This window comes from Heterocephalus glaber, unplaced genomic scaffold (assembly GCF_053883595.1).
Source record: "Heterocephalus glaber isolate CG9 unplaced genomic scaffold, H.glaber_assembly_v1.0 deba00001428, whole genome shotgun sequence".
NCBI lineage: Eukaryota > Metazoa > Chordata > Mammalia > Rodentia > Bathyergidae > Heterocephalus > Heterocephalus glaber.
Window position 1 is genome coordinate 25,478,748 of NW_028258293.1, and position 19,559 is coordinate 25,498,306.

General features: G+C 35.4%; 2 protein-coding genes across 2 annotated transcripts; one reads left to right on the forward strand and one right to left on the reverse strand.

Annotated features, from left to right (window-relative positions):
* Nucleotides 1-5,531: 5,531 nt before the first annotated feature.
* On the reverse strand, nucleotides 5,532-6,479 carry LOC101714704 (olfactory receptor 51L1). The gene has a single exon (XM_004863347.1). It carries the CDS (start codon nucleotides 6,477-6,479, stop codon nucleotides 5,532-5,534), a length of 948 nt encoding a protein of 315 aa, XP_004863404.1.
* Nucleotides 6,480-17,541: 11,062 nt separating this feature from the next.
* On the forward strand, nucleotides 17,542-18,596 carry LOC101714352 (olfactory receptor 51A4-like). The gene is given in 2 exon segments (XM_013064957.2): nucleotides 17,542-18,222; nucleotides 18,224-18,596. Coding segments are annotated over 2 exon segments (918 nt in total). The 5' UTR covers nucleotides 17,542-17,677.
* Nucleotides 18,597-19,559: the final 963 nt, after the last annotated feature.

Genomic DNA, 19,559 nt, shown 5'->3' on the forward strand with positions numbered 1-19,559 from the left:
TGTTTAAGTCTCAGGGCAGTGTGAAGGCAAAGTGCAAGAACTTTAGACCCATTGCAGCAAAGCATCTGCTGTATGTCCAGACATCTTTATCATTGAGTCCTAATTCTGTCTGTTATTTTCAGAGAAATCTAAAAAAATAGGTGGGCTTTCTTATCTTTGTCTTGAAATAAGTTCATAATAATGTTGCCTGGGTAACAATCTTGTATATGTATTCAAGTAGTATATGTATAACATTTAGACTGCGTTAAATACTCAGTAAGAAATAGTCAAAATTGACTCCTGTTCCCTCAATGCCAGGTTGTTATTATTTACTATTAGTACTCACTTAAACTGTCAGTTCCATGACTCTATATTTGCTATGCTGGATTGAAACACTTTCAAAGACACTAACAATTATTTTAAGCAGATATTCAGTAATAAAATCATAAGGGTAATTTCTATGGATCCAAACTCATGAGCATCAGATAGCCTTTTGTCATGAGTTGGATTCCCATGTGTATTTCTTTTAATTAAAAAAAACCTTCTCTTGGTAAGTGTGTATCATGTTTAGGAAAATTAATTTCACATGCTAATTTATTATGTTGAAATTTTGAAGTCTGTATTATATTGAATAGGTTAGGCTTTGGAGATTTTGGATAATTTTGTATCTTATTCATCATAAAATAATAATATAGATTTGTCCCCGAAAAGGTGAGATAATCCAAAGAAAGAGAAAAACCACTGAGAATTTGTCTAATGACATTTTCAAACTCTGTTCACCATCACCTCACTCATTAGGACAGTTTAATAAGTATTCATTCTTTCTTCCCAAAGATTGATCACTGTTTCCATACCGCTAGTTTTCCAGGACACCATCATTTGTCCAAAATTGTATTCAATGACATTAATTCCACAAATATTTACCATGTAATTCCATAATCACATTAGTCTTTATTTTAATTAAAACTTTTATAGACCTGGATGATTGAGCAAATAAGGGAATATCACATTTTACAATGATGTTTTCTCCTAAAGAAAACTATTTAAACAAAGAGAGTATATTTCTTTTATATTTTAATATCATCCAAACTTAAGATCATCATGTTATTAGTTCAGATTATAAAACAGTTTAGGATAATGCAACAGTATTCACGTGTAAATGAAAGAGGAATGTAGGAAGCCCTCATTTTCATAACATGATGTGTTCACAGAAACCCAGGCTCACTACTGGGCCTCAGAGTCCATGTAGAGAATGCATAAAAGTTGGCTTGTAAGGCAGGTGGCAGAACCACTGAGCGAGTGGCATGGTTAAGCATGTGCAAGTTAATACAAACTGATTATTAGCTCTCAAAATGTCTGAATTTTGTATCCTATCACTGAGCATGTCCTAAAACATTAGCTCTAGAAATCCACCTCACTGACAAACTTGTCTATTGAAACATCACAGAGGCACAAGGTTTAATGTACCAGAGCATAGAAACCATAATTTCTTTACCTAAGGTACTTGACTCTGGCAAGATCAAGCCTTTAGTAACATAATTTTTTGCCAAAATCTAAAGTGAAATATCAACAAAAAGATAAAAAAATAAAAATAAACAAATAAATAGAACAGAAAATAAATGGCATGAAAATTGTATTCAAAGATTTTAACATATGGTGGAGTTTAAGGAGAGAAGAGAACAAGACAGATCAAGAATTAAAAGAGAAACAGAAATTTTTATCCCAAATTAGTGTATTGTAAATCATCAGAAACTTGTGTCTTTCTTGATACTCTCATTTAAAAATTATTGAGGGAAGGAAACCTTAGTTCAAGATACTACCCTTAATGAATCATCTGGAAACATTTAAGTAAAGAATAACAGAAAACCTACACATGTATTTCCAAGGAATATAAAGAGAGAGTGAGATCATTTCTTAGAGATTTTTCTGCATCAAACATAGTGTGTATTCCAATATTGGGATAACAGTACCACAGAAAATAAGACTATTATTTTTCCATGAAATTGATTACAAAATCAAAACCAAAATAATATTAACAAGTCTAATCTGCTGTTACACACGTGTACAAGTATTCTATTATTCTTTTGAACTTAATTTGAACATCAAATTCATTTTACAAGGCAAAAATCATGGAAAGTAATTTACTATATTAACATAAAATGAGACAATCATAATTTATACTATATCAATAATTTACAATTTATAATCATAATCTAGACTTATAAGAAAAATTCAATGTTAATAATCTATGAAGTTAGAAAGAAAATAATTTCCTTGGTCTGTTTTAAAACTATAATAAACATCAGTCTTAGTTATGAAATATTAATGTTTTCCCAGAGACAAAGAAAAAGAAAATTTGCTAGAAATGTGGTTAACTGAGCTAGAAAAACACAAAGATTGGAAGGAAGGAAACAAAGTTTTTTGTTAAAGAACCCCCTTTCCGTGCCACTGGTGAATAGGGATTGACGAATGGGAAGAATTGTCAGACCAGTAAACCCATCTTGGGCTTCTTGAATATGTTCCCATGTAGGAGGTAAAACCAATTCTGGAAGTGTCTGAACTTCCTTGAATAACTTTAATTTTAGCATAATGATGGCCTTGGATTATCTGACCTCAGTAGCTGTTAAATAACATCAAGTAACATCTGTATCAGGCCGTCATAGAACATACAGTTGAGCGAGAGTAAACAAAAAGACAACGGTGCGCACTAATGGCTACGCGAGAGAACGCGAGATAGACGCCTGGACAGGAAGACCTTCATCACAGCGTTGCTGGTGGACACACAGATGGGGCTGGCAAAGGTTTAGAACACAGTTTTTCAAAGACTAAATCTAAAACCCAGAGTAAACATTGATGCTCAAAGTTAGCATAATTTGGAGCTATTCAGGAATTGCAGAGAAATGCATTTTCACAGAAATCAAGATGTTATTTTTGTATACTATATCACTTAGACAACTGTTTCATTTGCTGTAATCAGTTTTTAAACGTCAGATGGAAAAAGCAACTGAAGTCCTAGAAAATAGGAAATGTAATTTTAAACTAGTCCAATAAAGCTGGAGGAGGAAGGGCGGGGGGAGAAACAAAGCTTTACTATTATCCACAGATAGTATCTATGACCCACTAGTAAATACAAAATACTCTCAAGACAAGTCATGAGAACCAATAAGTTAACTCTTCAGGGTAAGTATACATTTTTATATCCAAAAAACCACACCAGTAAATAGAAATTAAAATTTAAAGCATAAATTTACATAGGTATAAAAAAATACAGAATAAGAAACTAATGAAAGATGTGCAAGATTTCTGCCCTTAAAATTTCAAAAATAGTCGAGAGAAATTTCAGATCATCCAATTCAATTAAGCAATCCACTATGTGAATTAGATTATTTATTATAATATGGTTATTCACCCCAAATTATCTCATAAATTAAGCTTAAGATTTTGTAGAAATTGAATACATCATGTAAATTTTTATATAGAAGTGCAAATACCAAAAGTAGTCTCAGCTACTGGAAATAGAAATAGCTCTTAAAGTGATGGGCTGATACTACCCTAAAACAAAGCTTCACTTAAAATCGTAGTGATTAAGGACAGTAGTAGATTAAGGCAAGGGTAGAAAAATATTGCTCAATGGAACGGAACAGAAAGACCCCAAACAGTTCCACACATTTCATTTCATTGTATGACAAAAACAGTAATATGGTGCAAGACTGATGCTTTATCCAGGAAATGATTCTCAGTGAACCAAATAATTATATCAGAAACATGCCTTGATCTTACCTCATCATCCATAAAAATAACTTCTACATTCTTTCTATATCCAAATATGAAAAGTAAGGTTTTCAAACTTTCAAAAATTTCACAGAAGAATATCATTGATTACATTAGCAAATGTGGCAGTTATGTATTTATTGGCCCCAGCTTTGAACAGGGTCTTCATCATTTCCCCTGTAAGAATATAACCAGACACAATGAACATTTTTTTCCTGTGAAAATAGCATGATTTTTATTTTGGCCAGTAGAGGATGCTGTAGGGACACTTATAGGAGAGACTCTTATGTATTTGTTTGAATTTTCTTGCTTTTACCCTGCAGATAGCAGAAGCAAGGGTGGGAGATATTAGTGACACTCATCCCATTAAATTTCAGCAGCATCCCTGGATAAATTCTTACTGAATCTTGCAGTTATTCCACTGGTTAACCTCCCAGCCATAGCCTATCTGTAACCTCAACTCAGTGTTTCCAGCTTCTTAGTCCAAGCTGTGATTTCCTGTCCATCTGTACTTCAAAAATATGTCAATTTCTTTTAGTCTCAACTATTTCTCTGCCTGTCAACTCCAGCATATCTACACCCTGAAGGAATACTTCTTTCTTCCTAGCTCTGAAAGGGGATTTTAGTTGCCTGGATTGGTCCATCTATTCCCCATAAGGGTGTTTCATTCTTGTCCAAGGCAAGTGAATGAACTTCTTCGGCATACAATGGGCTGAAATGACACATTTTCCAATGAAATCTCAACGTTTGGCTTATGGAAGACCTCCCCTTTCTTCCAAATTTACCTTTTCCTTCAATATTCTCCCAAAACCCTAGTGTACATTTAAAATTATCTTTACCCTTTCTCAAAGTTAATTTCCTGACAAAGTTAATAAAGGTTTATACAGGAATTAATGAACCCTATTCAAATTACTGCATGATTTTTGACTTCTGAGTGGAGCCTGAATAACATGGTGGGCAAGTATTTCTTTAAAAACTCCAAAAATATAAACAAAAAGTAGATTTACTTTAAAGTTTAAAACTTTTCTGATCACCAAACATACCACTAGAAGAGTACATAAAAAATAAAAATATCAAAACACACAAACCTACAAATATTACCTTCAAAGCAATAGTGTGATTTCCATTCCCCTAGTGTCATATGCTAGTTTGACCTTCTGATTGAGATTTAGAAAATTAAACATCAAGGCCATCTCCTCTTAAATTCGTGTCCTGTTCCGTCTGTCAGCAATAGGTGATCCTTAAGAATTTTATTTCACCCTTCCTCTATGTCACAGGTTTACTGGGAACTTCTCACTGCAGAGATGTCTGAGAAATATATGTAGAGGTAAATTTTAGTGTACACTATATTTAAAATAGAGAATCTTTGGAATAAACATGTAGGAAGAAGAATGTAATTAGGTAAGATTGGGCAGGAGAATTTGAACTGCAAATCAGTTCCGATGGTAGTCTTTTCCAACATCAGAGGGAATTCAGAAACTCAAATTTTCCAACCAAAGTTTTCTGCATTGGGCTGAAAGCATGAGGTTTCCACAGCCTTTTAAGCCTTTGTCAGTGGATGGATCATGGCTTTGGAAAAGGTAAATTTCTCCAGGTGAAGCAATCCTTGAAAGAATTAGCACATCAATGCTCTCTACTGAAAGAAGCACTCCCAGCTACTAGGGCTACATTACTTCTTGGAAGCAGGATCTGGGTAGTGAGTCTCCAGGCTCTTCACTTCCCATAACAGAGTACTTTCTGTTTCAGGAAAATTTCCAGTGGGAAAACTAAACAGAGGTTCCTTAAAACCTCCTCCCTAATTGAAACTTGCGGAAAATTCCTAGACGAATCTGCTTAGTCCTAACACTATAGACAACAGGGTTAAGAACTGGGGGGAGAAGCAGGTAGACGTCAGCCATGAGGACATGAACTATGGGAGATGGATGTTTCCCAAAGCGATGGACCATTGACACCCCAATAACTGGCACAAAAAAGATGAGCACCACACAGATATGGGATACACATGTGTTGAGTGCTTTTAGCTGCTCTTCATGAGAGGCAATACCAAGCACAGCATTCAGAATCAGAGCATAGGAAAGAAGTATGAAGACTGAATCCACACCTAGAGTGACAATAACTACACACAGCCCATAAATGCTGTTGATCTTGGCATTTGAACAGGATAATTTCAGAACATCTTGGTGTAAGCAGAAGGCATGGGAGAGGGCATTGACATGGCAGTAGTGATAACGTCTCAGGAGCAAGGGTGTGGGCAGTACAACTCCCATGCTTCGGAGCAAGCAGGCCAAACCAATTTTCCCAATTACACTGTTGGTGAGGATGGTAGAATAGTGTAGTGGGTGACATATAGCAACAAAACGGTCAAAGGCCATGGCTAGCAGCACCGAGGACTCCAGAAATGTGAATGTGTGGATGAAGAAGAGCTGAGCATAACAAGCACTTGCCTGGATTTCCCGGACATCAAACCACAGCACAGCAAGCATTGTGGGAACTGTGGACATGGACATGCCCAGGTCGGTAAGTGCCAAGATGGAAAGGAAGTAATACATGGGCTGATGGAGTGATGACTCTATCCAAATAACAGAAAGGATGGTAATATTACCAGTAATTGCCACCAAATATGCAAGAAAGAGTGGGATGGAGAGCCAGGAATGAACATACTCCAGACCAGGAAAACCTTTTAAGATAAATGTGGGCTCCATAGTATCACTGCTATTCCAGATCACCATGGTGATCCTTGGGTTACCTGGAAAATTGTGAAGAATATCCTTTGCTATTCTTCCTTATCCATCAAAGCTATCTCTTGTGAGTACAAACAAGAGATATTTACAACCAGTTCAAGATACATATTTCCCCTAACCTCACATGAGAAGAAAGGAAGAATCTCAGGAATCTCATGTAAAAAATACTTTCTCAAATTAAAGAACACCAAATCCTGGAAAAAATATTTGCCACATAAATATGGTAATCTCTGATGGCAGATTTTTAGGATTTGCCTCGACACTGAAAAAAAAGTAAGGAAATTTTCAGTATACAATAAACATTATTAACTAATATTTTACATGTTGTATATTAGATAATCTATTCTTATTCATCCTGCCTAACTTCAAATTTGTACCCTTTGACCAATTTCTACTATTTCCTCCTCGTCCTACCCCTGGTAAGCCCTGTTCTACTGTTTCTATGTAAACATTCTCTTTTGTATCCTCTCACTATTTCATCTGTCACCTTTCAAGTTTTCTCAGTCCCTTTCTAATAGTTGCTTCATTTCCTTGTAATCTTTTTATAGATCATTGAGAATGAGTCATTGTGGTTCATCAGTTTCATGCATCCCTCACCTGAGAAGAGTCGATTGATGAGATATGCTGCAGTTTTCATGTTCTGTGAACCACTGGTTTTGAGAACCTCTGATGGTGTGAATAGTGGGGCATAAATGCTTCCACTAGTTCTATACTTAGTTCTCATTTCTCTGGGGGTAGAACATTAGAGATTGAAATCAAACTGTGGTAGATCCCCAGAGATAAAACAACTCTAAACAGCCTTAACCTCAGCTACAGCAAGAGTGTATGGTCAAGAATTCTGGAAATAATAGAAATGCATCCCTAGCTCATCTATGCTTCCCAGTCTTTTCTTTCAAGTGCAACAGTTTTCTTTTCTCAAATGAGTATAAAATAGTAAATTCATGATAACTTCTCTAATATGGAGTAGTCCTGAAGCCAGTCTTAATTAGAGCCCTGCTAGAGAACCATGATAATGAATCACAAAGATAGGATTTTCCAGTATAAAATGTTCATCATTTCTCACTAAATACAATTATTAGTCATGTTTTTAAGAATCATATTTAAGAAACAACAAGGTTCAAGGATTTGCACTACACACTACTGCCACAGAGCTTACTGTGGAGCATTACATATCAACACATCATTTTTCTTTGTAACTTGGCTATCCTAAGCTATATGCTAGAAACAATTTATCACTTGATTTCTAATATGATCTATATTGCTTACCAATGCATAAAAAGTATATAGTATAACCTTTTTCCTGCTTTAAAAATTTAGTAATAAATTGGTTCAAGAATGCTTCTGTTTGCAAGTAATTCAGTTTGCAAACCAAAGTGTTTGGCAACATTTTGCTTCTGTTCCCAAACTGCATTGGGTGACAAACACGACCATGGGCATGTGCCCCACACAAACACAAAGGCAGCCATCTGCCCCAAAATAGTAAAACAAAGTTTGTAAACCAAGGCACCACTGTAGATTGAACCTTTAAAATAAAAGTTGGGGGCCAGGGATTTAGCACAGGGGCACAGTGCCTGACTCACAAGTCCAAGGTCCTGAGTTCGATACCTAGTACCAAAAAAAATAATAAATAAATAAAATAAAAGTTGGGATTTTATCCTCAAAACCAAAGATACACATTGGAAATTTTATTCATAATGTATTGTGAGAGAAGTGAAATATGTAGTGTGCAAGAATTTGAAATCCAAGAATGTGAAATTCAATTAATTAAGGCATTAATTTTTCTCAATATTATTTTATATTTTTCTATCACATAACACACATTAGTTTTATTCTTAAACATCTGATATCAATTTATGTTGGTGTTAGTAATCTTATAAGTTATCTTTTTCTAAATCTAGATCTGATATGTAAAAATAAAGTCAATTTATATTAGGTCTTTTTTGAGAAAAACCACTAAACTTATTTTTATTTCTAATAAATAATGGTAGATCCTTTAGGCCTTATTTTATGCCTAATCATACCACTACAAATAAGATCAGATTCCTTCAGTCTTTTTCTAATCAAATAATTTACATATTTATTGCTTAATTGCACTGGTTAAAATCTCTAGAGGGCAGTAGAGTGGAGGTGGTGAAAATTGCTATCTTTTCTTTGCAGATATCAGAGTACGTTTCTCAACATTTTGCCATTAAGTATGTTTGGTAGGATTTTTCAGTAACTACTTGTATCAGATAATTTGATCACCTTCTGTTATTTCCATGATGGAGTTTTCTATCAGCAGTAGACATCACATTTCACAAAATTATTATGTGTCTAATGATATTCATAATTTTATGATTGTTAAGACTTTATTATTCTGTTAGTATGATTATGTTCATTCATTTTCAAGTATTAACCTTACCTTTTTGCAATAAACTCAAGTTAGGTCTGTCACTTTATTTTTCCTTGTTTATTGCAGGATTTGTTTTGCTAGTATTTTGCTTAGGATTTTTACATCAATATTTATCAATGAAAATGGCCTGAAATTTTTCTTATTTACCATCTTTTTGAAATGTTTTGCTAAGTAACATAACACAGAGCTCAAAAATAACTAGGAAATTATTCTTATCCCCACCCTGAAGACTTTACATATGTTTTACATGATTTTTATTAAATGGCCACTCAAGGGTAGTTTTTAGTTACAAGTTAATCATTGTGGATAATTCAAATTTTTATCTTTTTCATGAGTTTTGAAATCATTTGTAGAAATTAAAGATGTATTTTAAAATAACTTCAAAGTTATGTAAATTTTCTATTTATTACTTTGACTTCTTATATCATGTTTATCTAAAATATGTACTTTGAATATATACTTTTATATTTATTGGCTAAAAGCTGCTCATTAGGTACCTATATGATTTTTCAATGTCTATGGCAGTGTTACTGTATCTTCTTTTTCCATTACTAGTGTTAATTTTATGTAAATTCTCTCTTTTATACTTGCCAATCCCACAGTAGATTAATAGTTTTGTTGGTCAAATAATCAACTGTCAGTGGTTAGGTCCTCCAGAAGCAGATATTGAGGAGGAGCTTGATATGTGAAGGATTTATTAGGAATTGACACTTTTGAAAGAAAGAAGGAGGAAGCAGAAAGAACTGCCACTCAGGGCCAACAATTTGGGCAATGCGCTGGAGCATGCTGGGCCACCCTGATCATTGATGATACTACTTCACTCTTTCATCTAATATGGGGAGCACTGGAAGGGTGTGATTTCAGGAATATGTTTCTCTCAGGTTCAGGCAACCCTGGAGAACCAAACAATATTTCCCTAGCCATCTTGTAACCTGTAACTAAATGGGTTCTCATCAAGTTTACTGTGTTCTCTCTTGTTTATTCTCTATCATCTTCTCCCTTCTGCAACTACTCTTGGAGACTCAATATTATTATCTTATGTAGAAAAATTTGAGCTTTTCAAAAATCATTCTGAGCTACTCATCCAAACAATGGTCCAAAAACCTCATCCAATGTCATGACCTAAGGTTCAGTCTTTTCCCCTGAGTTCCTATAACATCAAACTTTACTCCATTTCTCTACCTCCACTGATCAAATCATCCCAGGCAAATTAGCCTTAATCTATCTATCTATCTATCTATGCAAATTAGCCTTAATCCATATATATAATCTATAAATATATATATCTATAGATAAATAGATATAGATATAGATATAGATATATCACTGTCTTTCAGTTTTAGGTTTACTTAACAGACCATTCTATCACATGGTAAACTTAAGCAAGCTCTGGATCTGCATCAATGACATAGCATTCTCTGGATGAAAAATAAGTTGTGAATGCGTGCCCTGTGATAATATTTAAACATTTGTGTGGCTCTGTATTTCCATGGGGACATTGTTGACTCTAGGTCTTCTCGATTCCATTGTGCCCAACTTTCATTACCCACTATGCTTTTTATCAGGAATTTTTTCCTTCTGAGACCCAAGTCCAATCCTGTGGTAGAAACATTTGTACTACAGCAAGATAAATTAGACATTGAGTCACTCTTTCCCAGCAGAGTTGTATGTCAAGACAAAAGCACTAATTTTCTAGGTCTCTAAACTCCTCCTCCCCAAAATCCTCCCTCCTTTTGCTTGACCACTTAGTCAGAATAAAGGTCATACATTTCTATCTCTTAAGAACTGAGTTTTCTTGATTTTCAAGCCAAAGACTTCAAAAACTATGGGGAGGGTAATAGTACAGGTTGGCAGTAGGAGGAGAGATGATTTTCTTAGAGTTTTGGTTTTTAAAATAAAATGTGAAATTTCTTTTCCATTCCTACAACTTTCTAGTTAGATCCACAGTTCCCAAAATCCCTAATTCTCAATGTGGCCTACCTAATAAAGACTCAGAGTGTATGATCCTTAGACTAGCAGTACTGGTGCCATCCAGGAGTTTGTAAGAAATTTAGAATTTTAATCAGTATTTCAGGGGATTTGTATGCATATTACATTTGGAGAAATATTACCATAATTTAACAATTCCCATACCTGCAGCTGAATTATTAGTAAGTTACACATTGCTTTGAGTTCTGGCTGGCTGCATTGGGTAACAACAAAGTCCTTACTCTTTAATATACCTCAGCATTTGATATATCCAATAACTGAGAACAGGACAAAAAAGCAATATATCAGAGTGAGGAACTCTAGTAGAGAAGGCCACAGGACTCAACAATTAGCTGCAAGAAAAGAAAAGACTGGGGATAGACCATTTTTATGTTACCGTATATAACCACAATAAAGGTAAACATTTATGTCATAAACATGAGCTAAGAATAATAAAAAATGAAAATGGGGAAAGGAGATAGAGGTGGAGGGAGGGAGGTGGGTGGTACAGGAAAGGAAATTAAGAAAAGAAACAAGCTGTGTTATGTACATAAACCTACTGCCCAAGATGAATGTAAGCTTCATGTAAGGCAAACATGTGCTAATAAAAAAAGAGAAAAAAAGAATTTTATCATTACTGCTATATTTCCAATGTCAGTTGCAAAATCTAATTGTCAGGTTTGGTGGCTTATCTACTTATTAGTTATGAGACTTTGGTCAAGATATTTAACTTTTCATGACTGAATTTCCACATTTGTCAAATAATTGTAATAGTTTTACTATATAGGGCTAAATACCACAGAATAAATGTAATAAAATAAATAGAATGAATATAAGCCACTTTAGTCAGTTTTTGGAAGCACAATTTTTAAGTATTAATATTGTCCTTGCCAAAGTAGTTACAAATTTATGCTGCTCCCTCCACCCTTTTACTGCACCTGTTGAGGGGAGGAAATGCTGGATGCAGTGTTTGAAATGTTTAGGTCAGTAGCATGCAATCAGGCATCATAGAAGTCTTGAAGAGTTATGTACAGGAAGCCCACTCATCTGGCCAGACATAAGCACTTTTCTTCTTATTTAGAATCAAAAAAATTAGGGAAATATTTTACACAGTGGATTTTTATGATTCATAAAATACTTTCTTAGTAATGGAAAAAATTTCAAAAAGAAATAAGATGTTAGTTGGAAAGCAGAAGTGAGGGCATTCTGCCTAAGGAATTAAGAGTAATACATTATATATGTTATTCAAAATGGATCAGGCAAGATACTAGGGAGTATAAACATAGAGGAAAAAAAGAGGTCATATAAATAGAATATCACAAAGAAAGTTTTAATGTCAGTGTTTTCATTATAAAAGAGTATAAAAGCTAATATTTTCAATTTGAAGAATTATTAGTCTTGTGGATAAGATGGGTAATATCCAGGGGAGCCATTGTTCACTTTGAAGTCAAGTATCTCATTTTTTAATACTCCTGTCCAACCCTCCAGTAGGTTGGAGGGTACATCTTGGACCAGTCCTTACTGGTTTCTTTAGGAGCACCATCTTTCCCTCAAATAAGCATATTCTCCCTTTTTCGTGGTGAGTAGATCTAGGCCCCTTGGGTTTTGTAGGGTCACTGATGGTAGGGAGTCTTGATTAGGCTTTTTAAGATTTCACTGAGGCTGTCCTATAGCCCCTGTGATGAGGATTTGATTGCATTGACTGGTTTGTCCTGGCATAGTCATGAGGTAGAAAGGCACAGGAGTTGGGAGCTGGAATTTCCATCTGTTTGTTAACTGTCAAACCCTGGGTTCTGTTTTACTGATGGAGATAGAGGGGGCTTTAGAACTCTGACCATGTCAATTGTCAACAAGTCCCAGTAGACTGGGAAGAGACAGGCTGGAGTTGACCTTGGGGTTGGAACAGCTGGTCCCCTCTCCAGAGGTCTGGGGACTATCTGATTTCTAATGTCCCTTTAATCTAAGGACTGCCTCTTTAGGACACACCCTAGGTGCTGACTGAGGCTTTATGCACACTGTGGCCCAATGTCCCTCTGTGTTATATTTAAAACATGATCCAGAAGCTCCTGAGGTTTGTCTGTTAGACAAACCCTGTTAGAGGTTTGTCCCTGTTTCTGATTGTCCTAAAAGGGAAATGTCAGTAGCTGGTTTTTAGCCTGTTTCTGTGTGTGTGTGTGTGTGTGTGTGTGTGTGTGTGTTGTTTTATCTCCTAGTCTCTATTATTAAAGACCTTGAGGGCTGGGGATTTAGCTCAGCGGTTCCGGTGCCTGCCTTGCAAGCACAAGGTCACGAGTTCGATCCCCTGCATGGAAAAAATAAATAAATACATAAAATAAAAGATAAAGACCTTGAAGAAGGCTTGACAAAGTCTTTTTGAGGGGTCTGTGGTCTATCTTCTAATTTTTTGGACTTTTTTTTCTATCTGATGTCTACACACCTCATGTGTAGGGCTCAGAAAAAAAGGCTCTTTAGACTTAGATAAGTATATCTGCATGTTTTAACCTTTTGGGGAAAGATAATTGCTCAGGGGAGAAAATACTGGCTCATGAACTTAATTCATTCTATGATTCTGGAAAAGATGGTCACATTCGTGTTCATGCAGGAAAGATCACCATGGTCATGTTTATTACCCAATACAGGGTTCACAAACAAAAACAAAATTTTACCAAACACTTCTGTTTGGGAAGCAAATTGTTCACAAACAGTGTTTATGAGCCAAGGTACCACAGTAATTATTATCTGATGTTGTTTTTAGTCTTCACTTTTGTAGTGCTTTGTGATTGTCCACTATGTGCTGGACAGAAAAGTGTTACCAAAGAAGTTTGGGTGCTGAGAATTTTAACTCTTATTCCCTGACCAATCACCAAAGTCAAATCATATGAAAAGAGATAAAGTGGTCACCTCTGTAATTACTTTGAGCTAAGCAGGGATGTCTTTAGAAGCCTCTCTTTTAATTTTATTTAAAAAATTTTATTATTAGTGGTACATGTTTCCAATATATAATGTTTACATACTTTGTATGGAGTCCATACATGAATATAACACATCTTAATAGTTTTTCATCACCCTTTCCCTCCCTGCCCTCTAGCCTTCCATCTCTCTTTTTTTTTCATTAAGTTTATTGCTACATTTTAGGTATACAATACAGTTACATTCATCATTGGGATCTTGTACCTTTATATGATATATCTTGGTTCTTATTTTTTCCCCATTCCCCTGCTCTCCCTTCACCCCCTTCACCCTTTTCTTATTTACAGACTTTGTTTCCATTTTTCCTTTTCTCACATTTTTTCTTTTCCTGTCTTTCCTTTCCTCTACCCCTCCTACTTCCCCTAATAGCCCTCTATCTCTTGATTTTCTTCCCACTTCAGAAAGATTTATCTCTCTACTTCCTATTATCTATCTTTTATCTTGCTCTTTGTAATTTCAGTTTCACATATAAGAGAAACCATGTGATATTTAAGCTTTTAGTCTGACTGATTTCACTTAACTGTCTAATTTTTTGTCTAATATTTCTTTGTTCTTTCTATTTCTATATATTTATCCTCTGTCAGAAGAATAGCAGGGAATTTTTTCCCATTCTGTAGGTTATTTTTTCACTTTGTTGGTTGTTTCTTTTGTTGTGTCATTCTAAGGTACTAGCAAATGAAAAAATAATTGACTCTAATAATCAGACTGACTTAGAACAACTGATACTCAAAGTGCACTGTGGTCAAGTTTTTAGGTGATTGTTGGACATCTCTTGTCATTTTACCTTGTTTTGCTGGTAAATGGACAAATGCAAAGGTCAAAGCTTGCAAATTTTGTAGCAGTCAAGGATGTAGTGCTTGATGAAGTAACAAGAATCTAAAATTGATAGAAGAGAAAGGTGTTTCATAGCTCTGAGAGCCTCTGGAGAATTGCAGTGTGCTCAGTTGTGTATTATTCCAAGAACCACCCTCTTTGCACTTTCCAGTAAAAACTGTGTGAATCCTGGAGAAGCTGCTTTCAGAATCTGTCACTGAAACATTTGGATCCATGCATCCAATAGTTATTAAAAAGGTATTAGTGTGTCACTCAGATCTCTCTGTCCTGACAGACCTGAAACAAATATTCTTCTAGTGAGTGTTAGAGCTGACAGATCTAATGCAAGTCCTTCCTATTTCTTTCTTTTGAACAAGAAGAGCCACCGAACCCAAGATCATGTCCCATTCCTGTGGGAAGACTACATCCGCTGCCATGTCAATAGGTGGCTTAAAAGCCTGTTTTTTTTCCTTCATTTTAGGAAAATTCTGAGCCAGGGTGTGGGGATGTAGGGGAAATATTAGCTCCAGGGATCACTGCAGGGTTGACTGTGCCTTTGTTACAATTCATAGAGTTCAACTCTCTCTGCTAGCTGGAGAGAAATTTCCCCATAAACTTCTGCACACAAATGTTCACTTAAGTGTTTAGTTCAAAGGGAATGAAACCAGTGGCAACATCCTTGTCAAAGACAAATAAAAATGAAACAAAGGGAAAATTCTTTGCAAGTCACAATTAAAGTCTAATTTACTTAATATGAAAAGTATTCTCACAGACTAATGAAATTTAAAAGTGAGTTAAGTCATGTACATGTATTGACCTCCAAAAAGAAATGCAATTGCTTGTGACAATCAAATTAAAAAAAAGAAACTTACACCTCCCAGTTCATAAGGTAAACATTACATGTATAAGCAAGATACAAAAATTAGTCTGTTGACACAATTATAATATCACAAACATAATCACCTAGGAAAATAAAGTGTGACCTTTTCTCTGGAAGAATCTGAAAATGCAAGTGAAAGAGAAACTAGTTCTGTTATAGGGAGCAGGGAAGGGCAATACATATGAATAAGGGAAATCAGCTGAACTCTTCTTGAATGACTTTCACTTAGGGACTCGCCTGAATAGAAGACCTGTGGGTACAGCCTCTGACTTCAGTCCCCAGAGGCACATCTTCTACTAAAAAGGCGTCAGAGTAGAAGGACTAGAATCTACACATGTGCCTCAAAGTTCAGTTTGGGGTGCTGGCCTTACCCTCAGTTCATCTTTTTGGCCTTTAAGTGTAGACCCAGTGGCAGACTTGGTAAGTGCCTGAAAACCCTAATGAATGTTCCCGCCATGGATTTCTTCAACCAAGAGCATTAGAATAAGTACTTTATCATTCATAAACTATAGTGATTTTTACCCTTTAATACTTCTTTCCACTTCAGCACATACTGTAAGTCTTTCTAGTACTGTCCTGACCCATTAAACATCACTGTACTATTAATGTAGAGAACCAACAATCTTATATTTAACTTCTGCATAAATACTGAACTTTATGCTAATCCCATTATTAAAGTACATTCTTTATTTGTTACTGAAACTGCTTATTCTTTAATATTTTTACTAACTAGAGAATTTAGTTGAGTAGGTTCTTCTGAGCTAAAGACAGTACTAGAAAATCTTTGGTGAAATGTTTCAGCTTTCCTCTAGATTCTCTAAAAGTGACAATCTGCATCAAAATAAAAGTTTTTCTTTTTCTGAGACAAATAAAGTATTCTAACAAGATACTTTTTCCTTTTTCTTTTTTGTAATTTAAGAGATAAAGAGATCTATGGTGCATAGTAAAAAATGTGCCATTTGAAAATTTTATTACCCTACATTTATTGATTGTTTTAGTAAACAAGTAATCTTTTATTCTATTAAGAGAGCTGATATGAACTAGAAGTTATTAATAGTTATTAATTGGATTTGGTATGGGGAGAGTTAAAACCTAGATTTTAAAAGCATAAGTTAATTAAAACTACTAATATGGTTGCTATATGCCCAAAATCGTATCAATATCTTGACAAAGTATGAAGTTTAGGGACTGTTTACTATAGAATATCTGGGAGGAAACCAAAAGAGGAGCAGCATCCCCATCTCCATATATATGTGGGAGGTATTGTTAGGAAAGGATGGAGCCAGCGACAGGGAAATTGAAGATGTGAAGCCTGGACTGGGTGAATTTCACTAGACAAGCCAGGTAGAACAAATCCAAGCAGCAAGAGTGCATTCTCAAATTTTTCACTTACCTCACTAATTTTCACATTATATACATTTTGAGTACTCTTTCCTGGAGGAAAAGAACTTGTAATAATAAACAAAGCAAATAACAACTTTTCCACAGTGTTGTTAGAATACTGCACATCTTCAGTTTTCCATTGAACATTCCTCTTGCCCCTTTCGGATTAGCATCAGAACCATGTCTTGGGAAATTGAGGACCCCAGGTCTAATAATTAACTATTAGTAACACATGACACCATTTAAATATATGTTACTTTTCCCTGAATTTTCTATAAACTTATTGAAAATTTGAACAAATTCTTATCAGGATATAGATTGTCGTATTTACATAAAAAGCAAAACTCTCTACTTTTTAAATTGCATAATAGGTATCTATATATTTTTTCTTTGTTATATAGTCCTTATGTAAGTTCTGTGTATGTTATATCATCTATACCTGTTAAAAGACTAGATTTTAATATGAATTTCTTTTATTTACTTTGCTTTCATTTGATTTTAAAATTCTTCACCCATCAATTTCTCTCCCTTCAGATTATGTCCAAGAATTGGGTCTATATCATTTGTTTTGACAAGACCAGGCTGGGGATGTAGCTCAGCAGTGCTGTGCCTTCCTGGCAAGCACAAGGTCCTAAGTTCAATTTCCAGTACTGGAAAAAAAGTGTTCTTGACAAGACCACAATGGTAGCGATAGGATAGTCAGATATCTAAGTCAATTGATTTGTACCAGGACAGGACACCTCTTCTGAGCCTTTCGTCTTGATCTCCTCACATCCTGCCATGTCCAACTTCAACACCTCTGAAGCTGGAATATCTACTTTCTATTTGGTTGGGATCCCAGGTATGGAGTCTGGCAACATGTGGATCTCAATCCCCATATGTCTCATGTACATTGCTGCTATCCTGGGGAACTGCACCATCCTCTTTGTCATAAAAACTGAGCCTTCTTTGCATGAACCCATGTATTACTTCCTCTCCATGCTGGCTCTTTCTGACTTGGGACTATCCCTCACCTCTCTGCCTACCATGCTTAGGATTTTCTTATTTAATGCTTCAGAGATTTCCCCTAATGCTTGCTTTGCCCAAGAATTTTTCATTCATGAATTCTCAGCTATGGAGTCATCTGTACTTCTTATCATGTCCTTTGATCGCTTTATCGCCATCTGTAACCCTCTGAGATATACTTCCATCCTGACCATTGCCAGAGTAACTCAAATTGGGGTTGCTTTTTCTCTCAAGAATTTTTTGTTGATCTTACCTTTTCCTTTCACTCTGAAACATCTGAGATACTGTGAGAAGAATCTACTGTCCCATTCTTACTGCCTCCTGCTCTGACAACAAGGTCAATGTCATCTATGGCTTATTTGTGGCTCTCACGGGTATCCTGGACATAACTTTTATTTTCATGTCCTATGCGCTGATACTGAAAGCAGTGCTGAGCATAGCATCGCAGAGGGGAAGGCTCAAGGTCCTCAATACCTGTGTCTCCCACATCTGTGCTGTGCTTATCTTCTATGTGCCTGTGATCTCCCTCGCTATCATCCACCGGTTTGCCAAACACAGTTCTGTACTAATTAGGATCCTTATGGCTGATGTTTTCCTGTTGGTGCCTCCACTTATGAACCCCATTGTATACTGTGTGAAGAGTCAGCAGATAAGAAACCTGGTCTTAGAGAAACTGTGTCATAAGCAGAGTTGACAGGAATGCTAATCACACAAAATCCAATAAGTAAACGACAGCAGAAAAACAAGAAGAAAGCATTAGGAACTACACTGTCCATGAACTACTTCACAAGGTAATCTCTTAAAATGTTAATTAAAGAATCAGGTTTACAAAAACCTGTTGATAAAGGATGTGGAGTAGGGCCCCAACATGAATACAGAATATTTTCTCTCTTCTAAAACGTGAATGTTACCCACTTTGTGAAAACAATTTTCCCCATGCTTAAAGGAATATTCAATGTGTTTATTTGAAAATTGATGATATACATTTATGTGACACCTGGGTAATTATCAGACATTGAGAAGTGCTTCTTCATTTAACATTTTTCTTCACCATGTAATTTTGCCCTGTATTACTGCCACTCAAAAACTGAAATTAATGTAGACAATGGAACTCTTACACATGAAATCACTCAAAAATATACCTGAAAAGTTTGCAAAAATAAAAGAAACATTTTCTTCATTTACTTCAACATTTATTTCATTTATTTAAACATTTCCTTCCTGAGGCTGAAACATCATCTTTCAAGCAATGTTGTATAAATAGCTTCTTGTCTTCTAGGATTCTGTGGGAGTTCTTCCTAAAGACAAAGATTCTCTCATAACCAAACTCTACCTTGTCTTCTTTGAACTCTCCTCTCAAGGGGACTTCAACTTTTGAACTTCCATATTAATCTCTAAATTGTGTAATTTTAGTAGGAAACCTGTTAGGTCTTTTTAAAAAGAACCCCACAATTCTTTATATTTGATTGCACTAGATACCTAAATGACTTCCTCATCTCTACCATCCCCCAGTTGATATCTGGTCATTTTGAACTACCCTCAGAACTACCCTTGCTAGGTCAGTTGAGTCAAAATCCTTTTACCCCTGAAGTTCCTCTTTGTAATTTTCTGCCCACCAACCTTGTCTCCCAAATCTGTTCCTGGGCTAGAAATTCCT